The sequence below is a fragment of the Notolabrus celidotus genome, chromosome 11, assembly GCF_009762535.1.
Source record: "Notolabrus celidotus isolate fNotCel1 chromosome 11, fNotCel1.pri, whole genome shotgun sequence".
In the NCBI taxonomy this organism is placed as follows: Eukaryota; Metazoa; Chordata; class Actinopteri; order Labriformes; family Labridae; genus Notolabrus; species Notolabrus celidotus.
The window spans coordinates 20,265,287-20,285,869 of record NC_048282.1 but is presented as its reverse complement, the minus strand read 5'-3'; the positions used below and the strand labels follow the sequence as shown (position 1 = coordinate 20,285,869).

At 42.9% G+C, this 20,583-nt stretch overlaps 1 protein-coding gene across 5 annotated transcripts in view; it reads left to right on the top strand.

Annotated features, from left to right (window-relative positions):
- Positions 1-20,583, top strand: part of LOC117821356 (neuron navigator 1-like) — a 126,935-nt gene that overhangs the window by 70,381 nt on the left and 35,971 nt on the right. The window contains exon 1 of one of the 5 annotated variants that reach the window (XM_034695565.1): positions 12,132-12,380. The exons of the other annotated variants lie outside the window; for them this stretch is intronic. Coding sequence (XP_034551456.1) covers positions 12,298-12,380 — 83 coding nt within the window. The 5' untranslated portion in view covers positions 12,132-12,297. Of the gene's footprint in view, positions 1-12,131; positions 12,381-20,583 lie in introns of those variants that run through there. 5 annotated transcript variants of the gene reach the window in all.

Here is a 20,583-nt window from a genome sequence, read left to right as displayed (position 1 = left end):
GGCAGGACAAACACACACTCACATGTGCACTCATACACACTGAGTTCCCTGAAGCATTTCAGTCTGCCGCTTTAAGAGGCGTCTGCTTTCTAAAAAGCAGAAGTGAGCGGGTAACTGAGTGTAAATCCAGCACCGAACAGGGAAATGAAATAGACAGGGGAACATTTTGATAGAGAAGTAATCTGTTTTGTACACAAAAGATGGCTGGAAAAAGCTTTACTGACACCAGGAGTTATTTTAGCCTCTAGCTCGTCTCTGTGTGTTTGGTGTAATTTAAACCCTGGAGGTCATTATCTCGCCTTTAACTGATGCCTATCTGACCACAGCCATGGATAAGCTCTTCTAATTAACCCCAGCTTCCAGCCCCCTGTCATTGCCTCTCCACCTTATCTCCACTTGGAGAGGAGGTGACCGACAGTCACACTCATATCTAGGTGCATGTGTGTGTGTTTAGGCGCAGAGAGAAGCATAGATAAGGCCCAATCTTGCTGTACTCTGACCCCATCTACTGGCCAGAAACAAGAACCACACACATGCACTCAGACGCAGACAAAAACACACACTCATACACACTCATACACACTCATACACACACACACACACACACACACACACACACACACACACACACACACACACACACACACACACACACACACACACACCACACACACACACACAGAACCTAATGCAGTCTGACACATCTGATTAATGAATCCCTTTCCTCACATCTGGATCTGATTTATGTTACAGGTGACGGATCCGCTCACTCAGTCACTCTCACTTTCTATCCCTCTCTCCCCTGATGTGATTCTCAGTGGACACACCCTGGGCTTCCCTCTCGCTGAGAGTCAGATCTTTGCGCTATGACTCATAGCACAGGTCCAGTTACCCCTTCCCAAAAAAGTAATAATAACAGTGCAGCAGTCTCCCCACTATATCCAAGATTTAGCCTCAACATGAGCTGAGAAAAAAGTGTGCTCTTATAGAATATAGTTGGAGAAAAAAGTTGAGGAAACATTCTTGATTGTGAGATACAGGTGATACAAAGACATATGTAAATTATTATTTTTATATTATGCTTGTTTCTTTTACCAGTACAGCTAACTGGCAAAGAAATCAGTGCCCAACTGAATACAAAGACTGCTTTACTTTTGCCATTTAATTATGTATCACTATAGATTAAACCTCAAATTGAATGAATGGATTTGTGTTTTTCTGAGACACTTAGATCTATAAAATGATCTTGATACTTCTCAGTTTATTTCCGGACTAATGAATCACACCAGTAACAGAATGTGCCAGTAAGTTTGCGGGACTTTCTGTGTTTTTAGCCTTTTTTCCATGCGGCTGCTGGCTCTATACCGTTTCCATATGCTATGATAATTAACAGGCAAATTATTGAATCTGCTTAATACATCTTATTTAACGTCACACATGCATCCATTTTTGTCAAAGTAATGTGATTTTTGTGAGGTAACAGTGCAGACTTTCCAGATTAATCTTGATTTTGAACATGTTACTGTGTTAGAAAAGCTATTATCCAATCCAATCCACAATCCATGTTATTATATAGCACATTTTTAAAACAACAAGGTTACCAAAGTGCTGCACAACAAATACAAACAGTAGAAATAAATAATAGTACAATTTAAAATACAGTAAATTAAAAGACAAACAGAGACCAACACAAACTCTCATACTGTATTAAAAGCCGAGGAGTAAAAATTTGTTTTAAGACGTGATTTAAAAGTATCCAGGGTGGGGGCCATTTTGACTTGGGTGGGTAGCTCATTCCACAGTTTAGGAGCTACTGCTGAAAAAGCTCGGTCACCCCACGTCTTTTGTCATCCATCTGATCAGCAGACCTGCAGTGCTCTGGAGGGGGGCGTAGATGTGTATGAGGTCAGATATGTACTTAGGTGTCAGACCATTTAGTGACTTAAAAACAAACATTAAAATCTTAAAATTAATTCTAAAATGGACAGGGAGCCAGTGGAGGGAGGCGAGAACGGGGCTGATATGTTCATGCTCATGCGGGTTCCTGTTAAAAGGCGAGCAGCCGTGTTTTGGACTAACTGTAAGCGAGCGAGAGGCCTGGTTAATGCCAGTGTAACGTACATTACAGTAGTCCAAACGGGTCGAGATTAAAGAATGAATCAAGCGCTCAAAATCGCTGTCCATTTTGACGCCAAGGTTTGTGACTATGGGTTTTACATAAGTAAAACCCAAGGGAACCCAGGTCTATAGGAGAGACACCACTGGCTCGACTGGGTCCAAACACCATAACCTCAGTTTTTATCTTCATTTAAGTTTAAAATGTTAAAAGCCATCCATGCCTCGATGTCCTTCAGGCACTCTAGTATCTAAAGGAAGGCTTGATATTAGGAGTGCAAAATTTGACAACAAGCCTGCTAACTTGATTTTCTAGCGTACAGGAATGAAAAATGTAACCGAAAAGCAACAAGATGCATTGGAGTATTGCAGTTAACAAAATAATTATTGGCTACTGGGGGAGGTTGATCACAGGTGAAGAAAGTAAGTTAAACTGTATTATGTATAATTATCTGCTTAACCTGCGCAACACAGGTGCCAATGCGTCACCATGGGTTTTAAAGGTTAAGCAGATACTGGATGACTGAGGCCTGTCTTATCTCTGGATCACACAGCAGTGTAACAACATTAACTGGCTAAGACGAACTGTTGAACAGAGGCTTAAAGATCAGTTTCTGCAAAAGTGGCAAGGTGAACTGGATAAAATGACATCATGTGATTTATATGTGCAATTTAAACGAGATGTAAAACTAGAAAAATATATCTGTTGTTTGAAAACCAGAATTATAGACAAGCTATCTGTAATTTTAGAACGAATAACACCAGGATCCCTGAGGTCACTGGAAGGTATAAAGGCCTGGATAGAAAACAGAGGATTTGTAACCTTTGTCACGATAATCATGTGGGCGATGAGGACCATATTTTGTTTGAATGCAGGAACACAAGCATTCTGAATGATAGAGAGAGGTATTAATTCAAATGTCCCTCTGTGTTTAAATTAATTCTACTTTTGCAATCAGATAAGCCAAAAAGTATCTGTTAATTAGGGGCTTTTCTGAAGAATGTCCTTCCAGTGTTTAAGTAAGATCTGCTGTACTTCAACCATGCCGTGTGCCATCATTATATTGTTTTGTTATTTGTAATTTATGCTCTGCAGCTCCATGTGATCATGGTCTGAGCATCAAATTAAAATGAAATGATTTTATTCTAAATTAAGGTCTAAATTGGGCAACAAAAGCGTCTAGTTCTGTAAAGATTTATATTTCTGATTCGACTTTCCTGCATTCCCTTCTGTCTGTATGACATTGTGTTTCTGAGACGGTGGGATGCACATGAAAAGTTGATGAGATGCAGATTGAGGTGAGGTCTAGGCGGGTTGACGGGGCATGCGTTGTTCTTGTCACCCGTTACCTGCTCTTTCCAGGACCTCTCTGTGCCCCTCTAACTCTTTGTGCTGCTCCTTTGGCTCTATCTGCTCAGCACGGCGTGTAATCAATTACTTCTCCTGTCATTATGAGCCGGTCTGAATGAATGGAGGAGTGCGCTCTTTCTTTGTTCCCGCACGTGTGGGCAAAACACTAGAGGGAACACCCAGGGAGAAGACACACACATGCACACACGCATGAGTGTACTGTATATGGACAGTAGGAACAACTATTGTTCTGGATTGTGGTTTACATGCAGCTTAAGCAGCTTTTCTGTCTAATTTTGAATGAACGAAGCATTAAAGCCATACTCACACTGCAGGATAATTACATTTAGTTCATGTCTTCTAGCTGATCTAATACTTTAATTTATTGTTTGTTGGCTATTTTTTCCCGGCGATGATGTAAACTGTTCCAGCTGTAACAGCAGGACGCTGCTGACAAACAATAATGACATTAATCTTTTCGTCTGCCACAGTACACGCACACACACACATGCAGTCATATACTCATAAAGAGGCATACGCACACACATACAAAGAAATTAAAAGATTTAACAGAGACTAACATATGGGGCTGCTAGGGGATTTGGAGCCCCAGAACCCCCCCTGACACCTCCTCCTTCAATGGGAACTGTGTCCTCATATACCTTTTTTTTTATGACCCAGTGTTTGCTGAAGCTGATTAAACCACATGGTTAACCTTCTTAATTCACTGTCATTACACTGCTTTGTTTACTCAAGGTCCAAACAAACAAGGAAAAGTGAATAAGACTTTCTGGAAATAGTGGGCTCAGCCACTCTCTGACTTTCACTTTTGCTAAAGAAAATATTTGCTGTACTTATTTTCGTCACGCTCTTTGTCTGTCTGCGACTCCCCCGGTCCGTCCTCGCTCAGAGACAGACAGACACATACATGTACAGTTACACACACGTACACTTGTGCTAATATAAAGGATATGTTTAGTTTGACTACGGGCCATTAGAATATTGTGAAACATGCTCATGTTGAGCAACAAACACATGTTCTGGATCGGAGCCTGGGAACTACAAGTTACATCCCTTGGACATATTTTCCCACATCCTGCTTTGGACTGAAACAAACGTTTGGGAAGTCAAAAAAAGTAAATCTCTTCTCCTTTTGTCTTCTCTTTCAGCAGCTTGTATCTCCTTTTCCCAATATGACTTAACTCTTTCTCTTGAGTGCTCTGTCATTCAAACTTCACTCAAAGAAACACCACTGTCACAGCTACTGTTGCCTAGAAAGCCCCCCCCAAAAAAACCCTCCCCCTCATCAAGGCCTTGCAAATCTCTATGGAGAAGCAATGGCATAATCCCTGTTAATCTCTAGCTTCCTCTTATGGCAGGGTTGGAAAAGAAAAAGAGAACTCAGGGTCGTGGTCAGCAGACTGCAAGGACGAGGAGGCGTGGACAGGGATGTGGTGGCCATTGTGTGCAAGAGTGTGTATAAGTGTGTGTGCGTGTGCACGTTAAGGACCCCCACATAGTTCAGAGAGATGTGTGTTACCATGTCAACAATAATAAATGGAGTGAGTATGTGCGTGAGAGTGGACTCGGCTTCTAAACTTACACAGGTCAAATGTCACAACTTCTGCCAGATGACCAACTTTACCCCGTTTCCTTTAAGGACAGATACCACTCTTCCTGGGGGTGTTTGCTGTCTTCACTTTATTTACTTTTCTTATGTTATAATCACACCCGACCTATAGAGGATATGAAAGCGTAGGAATGACCTGAAAACAACAACTGATGGTGAACACGATGCTAAACCAACAAGCGTAGATTTGAACCATGCAGGCTGACATCACTGAGTCAACAAAACTTCAAGACTTTGGAGGAAGGCTCCAGATTGAATTTGATGCTTGACTGTGAAGTCTACATCGAAGAAATGTGAGTATACAATAATCATGTGTACATACAATTAAAGGTTGGCTATGCAATTATATCAGCAAGTTTTCACCATCAATGTTTTTTTTAGCTCTTTATAGAAGTCCCAGAAAAGATGTCACAGCAAAGCCAAAGTAATAAAGCTGAAGTAAGAGAACTTAAATCAAGAGTTTTATCCACTCGAGATCAAGGAAAGGAAACAACAGTCAGTTACCTTACCAATACAGTGAAGATGGAAATGTGAACAATAAAGACCCTATGTACGTTGTCAGCTCAAGGTGGGACAACTATGCTCCTGCAATGTCAATCAATCAATCGTTATTTGTATAGCTCCAAAACACAACAAACGTTATCTCAAGACGCTTTTACAAACATAGGATGTCTAGACCGTACTCTATGTCAAATTATGAACAGAGACCCAACTTCAAGACAGGGTAAGACTCAGTCTGACCCCACCTTAATCCATCATGAGGATCACAAAGAAAAATGTCCTTTTAACAGGCAGAAACCTCGAGCAGAACCAGACTCATATTAGACAGCCATCTGCCTCGACCGTGTTGGGTCTGGAAAGAGGGATAGAGGAGAATAAGAGAGAGAGGGAGCGGTGATAGTGATGAGACGAGTAGTAGTCGTACAGTAGTTGCCGCTGGAGTCCAGCACGTCCGTGTCAGCTGGAGTCTGGAACGTCCACAGCAGGAGAACGTCTACGACAGCTCAGAGGAGCCTACGAGACAAGGGAGCTCAGGGACTCCAGAAAGGTCTATGGTTAGTACCTATAATGGGACAGGCAGAGTTAAAGTAAGGGATGGGGGGGTTTGGGGGAAGGGGGTGAGATAGGATTCCAGTGTGCCGGTGCGCCAGTTCCACCGGCAGTTTAAGCCTATAGAAGCATAACTAAGAACTGGTCCAAGCCTGAGCCAGCTCTAACTATAAGCTTTATCAAAAAGGAAAGTTTGAAGCCTACTCTGAAAAGTAGAGAGGGTGTCTGCCTCCCGGACCCTGACTGGTAGATGATTCCAAAGGAGAGGTGCATGATAACTAAAGGTTCTACCTCCCATACTACTTTTAGAAACTTTAGGTACGACCAGCAGGCCTGCATGTTGGGAGCGTAGTGTTCTAGAGGGGTGATAGGGCACTATGAGCTCTTTAAGATGAAGGTGTCTGATTATTAAGGGCTTTGTATGTCTGAAGAAGGATTTGAAATTCTATTCTAGATTTTATGGGGGCAAGTGTAGAGAAACTGTCTTGCCTTCAATTGACCTTCTTGCAATGAGAGTCCATAACATCGCTGCAACCAATCTCCGCCACCAGCCACTTTTGTTCCCACCATCACACTCCTCTGAGACATTCATCTTGGAGGCAACACGTTTCAGGGGTGTAAATATGATGCCCTGAACTGGCAATATAAAAAGAGCTCAGAGTCTCAGAAGCAATGATGGTGGGACCAAGTTATCCCATCCCTGTGCCTGCGTTAGAGGTAGTAGCAGAGCATAACAGGGCCAGATAAAATTTCTGCAGCATCTTACTTCAGATGTCTAAGGATCTGAGCCTCCTTAAGAAAAAGAGGCGGCTCTGCCCCTTACTGCAGAGTGCATCTGTGTTAAGGGACCAGTCCAACTTGTTGTCCAGGTGTACACCTAGATATTTGTAGGTTGGCACCACCTCGATGTAACTAGCTGATGGCAGAGCCTGGATCTTCGGAAATCTACTATCATTTCCTTTGTCTTTGAGGTGTTTAGTAGACAATAAGGCATTAGTTATTTTTATTTTTAGTGTGGTTGATCAAACCCTTCAGCATGTTCATTTTTATTTTTGCACCATGTTGTACTTTTGATCATTAAGTTAATCCTCTTTGTAAAACATTGTTTACTTAGTACAGAGCTCTTTTCCCAAAAAGGAGTTTGGTTTGAGCTAATCATCAGGTGCACTCCTGAAGGCTGGTTCCCACAGTAAAAGACAAGCACCCCCCCCCCCCCCACACACACACACACACACACACACACACAAACACACATTAACCATACCCCTCCCTCTTCATCTATACAACCTTTTAAAGAACATGCTTAGCTCCTCTATAGGGGGTAAATGAAATTGCATGGTTAAGGACAAGCTTTTGGAGAGTTAGGATTTGAAGCTAGCTCAAATCTTTGCTACACATTCTCACACAAACACACATAGAAAACGCACTCTAGAGCCGAGCCATGGAAGGTTAACAGTGGGGTGTGACGGGGGTTAGCAATGCGCATAAGAATTAACCTTCCTTCCCTCCCATTGACTCCCACCGTGTTATTCTCTGAAGCTGTTTCAACATTAGTCACAGACTTTTCTTTCTGCCCCCTGCCATCGTTCTCCCTTCCTGCTCCTCATTGCACCATCTCTTAATCTCCTTCTTTCCTTTCTTCACCAGAGCCTCCAACAGTGAACATATCCTCATTATTTTCCCAGCAGACATAAGCTCAACTGGCTGCAGGAACCTGTTACAGCATTTTTGAACTAATAAGTCTGGTAGTTATTACTTTGTTGTGTAGTTCCTCTTGCTCTACTCAAGTTTCGTAGCAGGTTCTCTTTTAGTTGTACAAGTAGATAAGACCCTATGAGTAGCATCCTCTTAGAGCGAGGGTCTAATGAGGACGTTTTGGTGGTCCAGACTTGGAGGGTCTCTTAATTAGCCACAAGAGCACCTTTTCAGAGTGAGGCCCACACTTTGATGTGAGTTTTCCACTGTGAGGTCATGTTTTTTCAGCATTGAGCTACTAGACTGAGCATGCAGGCTTGTGTACAAACCATGGTTTAACTCTGGGGGAGGAGGCTGTTTGCCAGAAATCTGACAAAAGAATGTCGCTGTGTTTGTTTTGACAGATTCTTTCTGCAAAAGTCACACAAGTCAACATTTTGAGATTGAAATACCTGTTCCTACTTGTTAACCAATGCTTAATTTATGCTGTTTGGCATCCTTGTAAGTCGGTTGAATCCATGTGTGTGTGAGCCAGGAAGAGAGCGATAAAAGTAAGTGTTGTAGTGTGAAGTGTTCTGAGTGATAAGGAAAAGAAGAACAGAAGGAATCCCAGGTAGAGAGGGAAAATGGGATGTCCTTTAAGTTGCAAAAAATTCAGTTTCATTCTTTCAAATGTGTGCAAGTGGAGTGTTTTATCTGTGTTTATATAAGGTCTGTATCTTAGCATGTGTTGCAAGTGCATGTGTGTGTTCCTGGTCTGATAAGGGGGATGAGTTTTCCCAGGTCGCTTGTCTCTTTCATCAGCAGGGGAGTGACAGGTTCCCAGGGTCATATGGATGACCCTGCCTGTGCACTGTCATTACACAGTTACATCACTACCTAATTACACTGGCCTATACTATAGTGAGGCAACACACACAGGCATGGATGTTAAAAAACCTGCACTGTGGTCTTGCATACTGAGCAAAAAGGGAGGATAGAAGTATAAAAAAAGAGTCTTTGATGAGGAGAAGTGGATAAAAAGAGGGTGAGACAGAGGGCATGTCTGGACATGAGTCAGCGGTCAAAGTAGAAGCTGGCCAGACAGACGCAGAGTGCTGTCCAACTAGCCTTTCCAGAAACTCGGATGAGAGTTGACATGAATAAAAGCAAAGGCTCGACTGACTTAAGGAGTATGAATGTGTGTCTTTGAATATTGGAGAGTTTGTGTGTAACCAGTTTGTTCGCATAGAAACTGTTTTCTTAACGCTAGGCAACAATGATGGAAACACACACACCTGCAGTTGAGCTTGCCAATGTGCCAATCAGAGTTCAAAACACACACACACACACAAACACACACACACACACACACACACACACACACACACACACACACACACACACACACACACACACACACACACAGGGATAAACTGTGCCCACCTCACCCTTCTTGGTACGGGTGAGCAGTAGCCTGAAGAATCCTGTCTTTGTTCACTCTGCTCTTAAAACAAGTGTGTTAATGATCCTCCTCTCTCTTTCTTTCTCTCTCTCTCTGGGTGTGTTTTCTAATCCCTCTATTTTCATCTCTTTCCTTTCTGTCTCCACTCAGTCACGCCATTCTCTTTCTCCTCTCTTTAATGAAAAGACACTGTTAATTATCTCCTTCTCCCCTCCTCCTTTCCCCTCATCTGTCTGTCTCTCTCTTTCTCACCCTTCATTCATTTATTGAACAGACTCAGCAGACAGGCAGATCTATTCACTGGGGTGCACTCAGTGCTTAAAGTGTTTAAACACCACTGGATGTTGTGAGGAGGGACAGAGCTCAGGGGGGGGGGGGGGTTACATGATACCCACTCTATTGCTCTGCAAGTCTCCAATAGCCAATACACACCCTGTTACAATAGTAACACTGGAGTCATTTAGCTTCCCTGCTTCATTACATCCTGATTGAGGCTTATTTATGCCACCACTGGTTTGGATACCAGCCAGCATTTCTTCTACACAGAGGGTGACTGTTGAGACATATTTATGTGTAATAAATCAAAGCTGGAGCATTTTTCATTTCAGCAGGATATCTGTGTTCCTATGGTTTGTCTTTTAATGGAGCATATTTTATTTGAAATGCTGGTGTGATATTTTGATAATCATAACTCTGGGCAAAAGGCTTGTATTGAAAAATAGGAACTTTGGGACTGCTTTGACATTTTAGATAGATAGATACTTTATCAATCCTTCACTTTGTTTCAGCAGCTACATTCACACTCCAGACACCACATTGAGGATCTAATAAAAAATGATTAAAGAAACTAATATAGTTTTCTAAAATGTATTACAACTTATAAATAAGACAAAAAATTACAAGAATGTATTAAAAAAAATCTATATTCTACAGTGGCAGATATAATTTCAAAAATGTCTTTGTTCACCCCAAGTTAACAAACTATATATAAGTTATACAAAACAAACAAAGAGAAAAATACAAAAAATGATATTAACTAAATAAATGATATTGATAAAATATACAAACAAAAAAAGAAGAACATAAGAAAATGAACAAAGAGTGTAAATAAACAGAAAAAGAGAAAAAAAGAGAGCATTCCTATTCCTCTTGGTGATGTTAAATTCTAACATGTACTGTATTTCATGTCACAATACCTTTCATAATCATACATGATGTTCATTAGAAATAGAGGGCAAATTAATTCCACATCAAATACCAACATAGTCAACTTCTGGGGCGGCTGTGGCTCAGTGGGTAGAGTCGTCTATCAATTGGAAGGTTGGCGGTTTGATCCCAGCTCCGACTGTCACATGCTGAAGTGTCCTTGAGCAAGACACTGAACCTCGAATTGCTCCCTATGTTGTTCAGAGGTGTGTGAATGTGTACGAATGAGATTAGCTAACACTGATGGTCCCTCTCTGTAGCAGCCTCTACTATCAGTGAGTGAATGGGTATGAATGGGTGAATGTGACGAGTAGTGTAAAAGCGCTTTGAGTGGTCAGAAAGACTAGAAAAGTGATATAAGTACAAGTCCATTTACCATTTGCCCCATATAGATCTGAATCTATAATCTATCTATATCTATATCTGAATAATTTAGTGTATTATTCATCCTGTAGATAAGCTGTTCAAAAGAAACTATCTTTGCCAGTTCATCTCTCCATTCGCTAAAACGGATCTTCTGTTTTGATTTCCAATGCCTCAGCACTATCCTGCATCCTGTTATAAAAGCTAATTTCACCCAAAAATGTTTTGAGGGCATTGGCCTCAAAAGTGCTTTAATGAAGTACATCCTTTGCATGCAACATGTTAGTGTAAATGTAGCCTACACTGTATTTAAAAACCTTTCAGCATTTTGCAGTCAGAAAGCCCATTGCTATTCTTGCACTCTCTACTGCAGATGGCAAATGTTTGTCTGCCTCCAGTGCACTATCAACCCCACTACAAAACAACCAAACAACCATAAAGCTGTATACAGCATAAAAGTAAAAAGCACTGACCCATCATCAATGATTAACACTAAACAAGCAGTCAGATCTGAAGAGGTAATAAATGCAAACGTGTACAGATACACTGCAGTTCTCTCCACAAGTTATGGCCCTCGAGAGGTTGTGCAAGTCACTGATGGAAGACTAAAGGGCAGAGCAAGATCTGCTGAAAGAGGATGTATCATTTGCCAAAAGCTGTATTCTCAATCTGGCAACCCAAAACGAAACCTGTACATACATATGTATGATTACTGATATAAACTCATTGTTGACTGTAAGTAAAACCATTATATAGCCCTACTACCTAAAGTCTATAGAGGACCTGGGAGTGAAACCGAATTCTACGTCAATGCGTCAGTGCATCTGTTTAGTTTCTTTCACTTTTGGAGGAACTTTTAGACGTCCTGTTATAGATACGATCTCTGAAGTGAGGGATTATTTATTTTCCAACTTTAATAACCATGCAACCCTAAAATGAAAGCGAATGCCAGCCATCCCGGCGCAGAGAGGGAGAGGAGTCAGTGGGCAGCCTTGTGAGTTGATTGGAGATGTAAGGGTGTGAAAATGTCTTTGACATGTCGCTTCAGAGAATGTGATGACTGCGTTTTTATCTCGCGGCTGAACGCGCGTTGAAGCCTCTGCGCTTTTGGAAAAGACACAGCTGGTCGCGATCAGTGAGACGGGGGCCGGAGGAGGAGGAGGAATTCTGGGTGTTGCCTTTCTATCCATGCCTCCCTCCCTTGCTCATCGCCTCCCTCCCTCCCTCCCTCCGTGGGTGTGTGAGTTAGAGAAAGAGAGAGAGAGTGTGTGTGTCAGAGTGAAGGCACTGCGGGAGTGGGTCAGTCAGTTTACGCTGCTGACTCTCACAGGCGGTTCCCCCTTGATATCGGCGCCGGCTGGATACTCTCTCTTGCTGTAGTGCGGTAGTAGCAGGATATGCCAATCGGAAACAAAGCAGCGTGACAAGCTGTACGGTTGCAGAATGAGCGGGCGCGTGCTGAACGGGAAAATGCTGCAGCTCCCGGCTCCGCAGCGCGCGGGGAGGACAATGCACTTTCTGTCAAGGTAAGGGGATGAGTGGAGACCCTGCATCATGTGACTGAGAATGCCGGATGAGAAGCTAATTGACACATTGGTGACATGACTTTAAATTGTGTCAACACGCGCTGTACTAATTGCAGCGTTCATACATGAGTGACTGGGGTTGTAGGAGCGCCGACTGAGCCTGTGCGTAAAAAGCAGCAGCGTGTCTCATTGATAAAACTCCCAACAGCTGCATGGTGTGGCACGTTTCATTATTGTGACTAGCATGCGATAGACTGATACAGGGTATTCTGTCAGAGTCTAGACGTTCAGGGAAGAACGTGCTTTTGGTGAGTGTATGGATGGAGGACAGTAAAAGCGCAGAGCAGACCTCAATGCGGAAAGCCATATGTTGAATCAGCAACATCTTTTATTGCCGGTTGATGTATTGACTATTAGAAGCAGCATCTGAAAGGCAGGGCGATGCTCTGGCTTGAAAGGAATCCATATCAAAGGAAACAATGCTAATCATCTGATGAGAATAGAAACGCTAATGGATGTGAATGCCGCATGGGCACGCGCGCAACGTGCCTGCGCGTGTTAAGTGTTTCTGAATTTTTACGGTCCGGTGCCATGCTCATTGTTTTAAGTTGCTGTCGATGACAACTGGTCTGCTGGTGTCTGCTGTTGGGTCAGCAGAGGTAGGTAGATGTGTGTGCTATGTTTGTGTGAGTGGGGTGGGTGTGTTCATATTGATCCGCTGCAGGACCGGACCGCATTGTACTGAAGGGCTGACCTACATTTTGAAAGATGCCTTCTCCCGGTGTATGTGCTGTGATTGGATGAACAGAAGCAAGCCTCCTCGGAATCATCTTTATACCCACACAGCAAAGTGAGAATTATCTAATTGTGAGGCTTAATGTGTGGGCTAATGTAGGCCAGTCAATGTGTGTAGGCTCAGGATGGTGGCTGAATAAAAAGAGGACAAAGACACCTACAAGTCGTATGTATAGACATGTTATATCAGAATAATCAAGGTGTTACTTTATTTAGAGATACAATAAGACAGAGAGGGGTGTTCTTTTTAAATTACTTTGTGTGTGTATGTGTGTGTGTGTTTGGGATGGCTCACTGTGTATGAAAAGAGCATTCAGGGAACTGGGGATGGGTTGGGGCTCAGCTTTGCTCTTTTTTGATCCCCTGACCCCTATAGAATCCATGGACCCTTTATGTAAACCCATTAGAGCAAAGTGGCCTGATATCAGGGCATTAGACACACACAACAGGTTACAAACACACACACACACACACACACACACACACACACACACACACACACACACACACACACACACACACACACATGCACGCATGCACGCATGCACGCAAGCGCACGTACACACACACGTTTGCCAACTGAATGACACATATTTTTACAAACTGTGTGTTTTTATACATGTGTTTGTGTTGGACATGTGCGCTTAAACAGACCGGCTGTCAAAAGACTGATAGACTATACGATCTAAGCCAGAGGTTGTATCAGTGTGTGTGGGTGTATGTCAGCATGAGTGTGCACGTCCTGAAACTTTAAACATGCATCATGAGCTAACCAGTCCGAGCCAACACAATAATCTGATCAACTCTATTAGTCATATTGAAAGCAATCCAACATCAACTGAGTGCCTGTCAGTCTGTCTGTCTGTCTGTCTGTGTGTGTGTGTGTGTGTGTGTGTGTGTGTGTGTGTGTGTGTGTGTGTGTGTGTGTGTGTGTGTGCGTGTGTGTTTTCATATAAACCACATACAAACAGCCTGTTCAGCATGACCTACCTCCATATCTAGAGCCACCCCTGATAAACAACAAACCTCTGATTTGTGAGATATAATGACATCACTCATTGAACTGTCACACCCAAATAAATCTCCTGTTTCTTTTCATTAAAAAAACAGAGCTGAATTATGAAAGTGTGCATGCAGAGTGAAACAGCAGCTCTGATTGGTTGAATGCCAGAACAGCTGCTTCATTTATGACCACGCTGAAACCAGCAATGTTTTTTAATCAGTATGAAATCCAGTTGTGTAGTCTCCATGTGGTACCTGCGAGCTGATGGTGCCTCCACCCTCCAACTTTGGCCTTTTGGTAGGCAATGTGTTTGTCACATGTCACCCCATCAGCTGAGGGCATTTTCTTTTCATGCCGGCAAAAATGAAGCAAAACACTTCACAAATGCAAGACCCGGATGTTCTAATTTCTACCGTATTTCCAAGATGTAGAAAGTCAGGGATTCTCTGTTGTTGAACACATTCAGGTAGTCATTCGAGGGGTTGAAGACTGAGGATTCACCATAGATAAACTTGTTTTGGAAACACAGTTTGCTGACTCTGAGACACCGTTGAGTTTGGAGGGTCAACGGCTAGTTGATGTTATCACACCCTCGTTTGCGAAATCTGATGAACAGCACTTAATCTTCAGCACACACTCATGTCCACACAAGTGCCAATGAAATTGCAGGAAAAACAAACTAGGTGCTGAAAGCTTCCAGTCAAGGTAGGCGTGTTTTAAGATGTCTTTGTAACGTTCCTGCTCACAGTGACACAATAGAGTATTCAAAAAACACATAAATCTCATCAGACCTCATGACCAGACAACATGACAGCTCATTTCAAATTTTCACACAAGGTTTGCTGTATATGTCTTTGCTGCCAATTTTTATATTCATTCAAACCAGCAGTACTTGTTGTACTTCCTTCTCTTCAAGGTCATTAGGGAAACCAGAGAGCGAAACAACAGATGCTTGTAACCTGTACTTGTGAGACTCATGCTCGTTTTTATTGTACACACAGGAGCCTGTGTTCACAAACAGAGCTCATATTTTCATGAGGTGCTGCCCCCCATGGTTTAGTGAGTTTCTCTGTTACATCAAAGCCTGAGGAGGACCTACAGCCAAACAACAGTGCACCTTAACAGCCTCGCTGCAGACCAGAGGGAAAGCTTTAAGCTTTACTGTGACAGCCAGAGAGAATAATAAACTCCGGATGTCATTTTCACCTGATAGTGGAGTGGTTTTCTTACTTTCTTGGAAATGGCACAGAGTGGCACGGAAACTTTCCGAGCTTTCTTTGAACTTAACGGAAACTAAGACCGCTTCTTTAGTTTCTTCTCGCGCTCATGAACTTCAAGCTGTGATTTTGTTTTTTGTCGTCTGGTTCAGTCATTTTTATTTTTGCGTCCGTCTGTGCACTCGCGCGATGGTATGCATATATGCGTCTGCATATGTCGAAGGATTAGGGAGTGGGACCTCAGAATACACTGGCTGGAATGTGAAGTGTGTGTTTTCAGCAGCCTGAGGCCGAGGAATGTCTCCCAAACTCACTGTAACAACTTTAAGTGGCATGACCGGAGTGTATGTGTTATGAGTGACAGCAGGTGATGGGGTGCGTGCTCATGCAGGGTGTGCCCCAGAGGCCTGTCGGTGACCACCACATGTGCTTATGTGTGGGAATACACGCTGAAGTCATCTGTCCCCTCCTCAGCAGGGGAGTTATGTGTGTATGTGTGTTTTTATTTGGTGTCTGCTTTGTCTCTGCTATAAATGTGAAAGAGTGTCTCTGCTCCGTCCGTGGGTCTGTCATTCTTTTGGCTCAGGTGGTGTTTGGTGAACCTTTGGCAGGTTCACTCTTTAGACCCTTTGTGTAGCTTGATCTGATTTTAAAACATAAAAAAGATGTGCAATTTTTTGTATAATTGCATCATCTGAAAATACAGAAATAACAGTGAAAGCATCATTTGGCCACAGCCCCCCCAAAGTACATGAAGCTGACACTTAACGTTCCTGTATTTGCTCTCAGTACACGTGTTGAAAGAGACAGTTCCCTATTTTGATGCATTTGATAGTGCTCCAAGCTCTCACAGCTACATCCTCATTGTGTGTGCAGCAATTACTATTGGATTACCCACTTAATATCAGTGATTAAACTTTGGTCTGAGCAACAGTTTCCATCCCCAGAACCCAACAGGTTCATATTTCTCTCAGTGTTGTTGTCGATGACATGTGCAAAAAGGGAGGCCAGAAGTAATTCTACCCCAAGATCCAGCCCCTGTCCTGGGCCTCTGCGTGCCGGGGTTCCCCCTGTGAGCTCCTCCCCAGTTCTCGGCTCCAGTTTTGGGGCTGGGAAACGCTCCACACTGCACCCCAGACTGAACTACTTATGGAGGTGATTTAAAAGGCTGTTCCACCCTTCGTCCCAGGAGTGCTGTCCCTCTTCTGCTTCCTGCTCTCTTGTGGAGAAGAGAAGAAACTCAGGGTGCTTTGTGGGGGGGTCAAAGGTTACTGTGTCACCACCTATAACGTTGAGAAGTTTTAATATCTTTGGGAATGTCACACTCTTTGATCTGTTTCGCTGTGATCTTTGGATTTAGAGTGTAGAATGACTTTAAGGAGAGATTCTTCAGCAGTTTTCTGTTCTTGTTATAAGGCTGAAAATGATCAATTCATTCTAAATAAGCTCAAAGGGCATTGTGTTTATTGTGCATTCAAAGCTCTGAATCGGCCTTGTTTAGACTGGGGGTTAGTGACCTTTAACCTCATTTGAACTGAGCAAGAAGAAGAGGACAAATACAGAGATAAAGAGAATGTGTCTGGTGCTTCCCAAGAATCCATCTGCACTTCTCTCCCTGCTCCTACTGTTTTCCTTTTTGGGGCTTACTGAATGAGAAGATCAAGACGACCCAGTTGGCGTCCGAATGATCAACAGGCACAAATGTTTGGTTCCAGGAGTTTTTCACCTCTCAAAGTTCCTTATATGCAGCTTGGAGCCTTCAGCCGTGTCGACCGTCCTGTTTAATTTCACGGGGATGATGGAGCTCAGAGCCAAGTCGACTCTCAGCTTCGACGTTTTGAACTCTGAGCAAACCCTTGTCCGTCCACCCTGGGGAGGTCAGGAGCGAAGAGAAGAGATTCAGTGATTAATCTGCTGCCTGAGGAGAATTCAGCCGAAGCAATTTCTCCTCTTCTTCAGCTGCAGTTTTTTCTCTCTGTCCATCCATTTCCACCTCCCCCCACAGTCAGAAGAAAAACTTCACTGACCAGGATTCCCTATGCATCCTAGGGCTTGAACTTTCCATCCACAAAGCCCCAAAGCATGCCTAGAATTTGTCCCTCTCCCCCTCGAGGAAAATTTGGAAGAAAGATATACCTCAATAGTCTTCTTTACACGCACACACATCTCAGAGCCAGGAATACGCCGCTTTGTTGGCTTTAGCGTAACCCTCAGAGGAGCAGTGGCTTGAGCAAAAGCTGCCGTCTCCACCAGCTCCTAACATCACACACTTTTGACAGCTAATTCAAGCTCCACTCCAGGGGACGATAGCAATTAAGCGTATTTGATGTGCACTGTTTGTGTGTGTGCGATTGTGTCCTAATCCCCGAGGGCCTTTGCTGTCAGGGAATTGCCCGTCAAAGACACAACAGGGTTTCTCCTCTGTGATGGCCATTTATGGGTGTGACCTCTACGGACTCGCACACAAACACATGTATACACACACACTGTACTTCTGTCTGACGTCCCTGGCCTGCTCTGATCCTGGTGGCAGATGGAATTAGCAGTAATTACGAGCTCATTAACTCCAGCCTGTTCTGTAATCCTCTGTAATGCCCAAATACTGCTGCATACGGTGGGTGTGCGCGCTGCATTGAACGCCTGAAAGACCGTCCGAGAAGAGACCACTCATTGTTCCACTCCATGTCGTGTAAATAACGCAGAGAGGAAACAATAAATAACGCTGAAGAGGAAATTATTTACTCTGTTTAGTGTGCACCCAGAGGGAAGCAGACGGGGTGTTAGCACAATCTAGTTTGTAATTGGGTCTTGTCAATGATTTACTGTTAGTGTTGAACAATGCAACTCAGCAGAGGACCTGAATTTGGCTAATTAAAAGACGTTTTTTAATCACAGATTTGTTGCTAATTATTCGACAAGTGCAGCAAGTGCCTGGACAACAACGTGGTGTCATTAAAAAATGGGTGAATAAGAAGTTTATCAGTGACGCTCAGCTTTCAGAAGCAGATGGTGAATATTTAAAGAATGAAAAAAACAGCTGAAATTACATTTCTAATCAAACAATAGAAGTAAAGCTGCAGCAGAATAATGCAGCTACAATATGACATTCAGCAGCAGCTGTATGTACATGAAAAACATACTGTCTGAAATGTACCTTGTGTGTCAGAGTTTGATGCTTTCAAGATATAATAAATGCACAGACTGCAGGGGGATTTTTTCATCTCCCTATATGGTGCTGCAGTGATGAATAATCCTGTGCAGAAGGGTCCCACCTCCAAAAAATCAATATGAGAGTGTTTTAAACGCTCATCCAGCCAGGAAGAGTGTTAGATATCTCATCAACCTGTCCTATTTCTGCTCTCATGTTTTTTTGATCGGAAAATAATTATTTGGTTTCCACAATCTGTCGTATGCTCGTAAGCCGCCAACTAGGTGTTTCACAGATCTCTGTATGTGTGTGTGTGTATGTGTTTGAGTGTGTGTTTGTTTCCTGGTGATAAGCTGCTGAAGTGGTCCAGGGACCCATATTGTTAGCCATCTGTGCACACGAGCCACACTCGACCTCCCTTTTTTGGTCTTATCAGGTAAATGTCCAGCCACACACACACACACACACACACACACACACACACACACACACACACACACACACACACACACACACACACACGTTTGATCTGAGCGTGTGCACAAAGTCAGCAAGATTTTTTATCGCAAACAATTCGACCTAAATCGTCTGCACAGCGTTTTCTTTCTGTTTACTCCTTCTTTAAGACGGTCAGTGCAGCCATGACCTTGCTCCTGAAGGTGGTTGTGGCTGGTCACAATGCTGTCCCCTGAGAATGAGTCATTTTTTTTCCTTTCCTTTCCGTGTGTGTGTGTGTTTACATAAGTGCAATCTTGTGCAGTTATTGGTGAATAAACAGTGATCTCTGCTTGTTTGACATCCTGTTTTATCTCTCCTGACTGAAACCCACAGTAGGTTTTGAAGCAGACAGCAAGTCACAATGTTGCTGTTGTATTTCTCATTTTATTTGTGTAGTTCTGCTTTTTTGTGTATTTAAAACCGTCTGCACATATTATCTAACCATGTTTACTCATCCTAAACCCTGATGTAAGATAGAATGTAGCATTCATTTGGCACATTGGTTGATGTGTCTGCTTCAGTTCCTTGTTTTTCTGTGTACTGGCAGATGTGTCCTCTGAGTGTCCCTCACCCACACCTCAGAGGGCCAAGTCACCTGCTGTTGTCTCTTCCCCCTCAAGCGGATCTGATTTCTATCCGTCATACCTCAGTGTACAGTCTGAGACACTAACAAAGACAATAAGTCTTGCTAAATTGCCCAGCCCATATATTTACTCTTTTCAGTGAATCTAATGACTTCAACAGCTCTTTCATGCGTGCCCCCTCCGGTTTCTGAGCCCAGTGCCAGTTTGGCCATGCCCTACTTTCCACTAGCCTGAAAAGGCATCACTACAACCAGGAACCCGTCTGATTTAGCCATTCTGGGTTCTGCCATGTGACACTGAGGATTTTAATAGGAATGGAAAGTTCCTGTCCACTGAAACACTTTCCATGCTTCCAACACGAGCAGGACACAAGTCTCAGACGGAATAAAAACGTGCTTCACCCCAGGGGGATACAAATAAAAGAAACCCTTTTGTATCATCATTTCATTTGAACTGCGTTATTTACATTTCATTCTTTCTACACAGACTCGGTTACAGCTTCCAACTGTCCTCATTTTTATATCTTATCTGCTCTAATAAAGTCCGTAGGGTCTCATTTCAGTACACTCTTGGCAGTTCCTACATGGCCAGATAGCGTGTTGGAAAAAGGTGTCCCATTAAATTTTCTTGTATTCAAGTTAAGAGCTCTATCTATCTATCTATCTATCTATCTATCTATCTATCTATCTATCTATCTATCTATCTATCTATCTATCTATCTATCTATCTATCTATCTATCTATCTATCTATCTATCTATCTATCTATCTATCTATCTATCTGTCTGTCTGTCTGTCTGTCTGTCTGTCTGTCTGTTTATCTAGCGTCTATCTATCTATCTATCTATCTATCTATCTATCTATCTATCTATCTATCTATCTATCTATCTATCCATCTCTCTCTCTCTCTATCTCTCTCTCTCTCTCTCTCTCTCTCTCTCTCTCTCTCTCTCTCTCTCT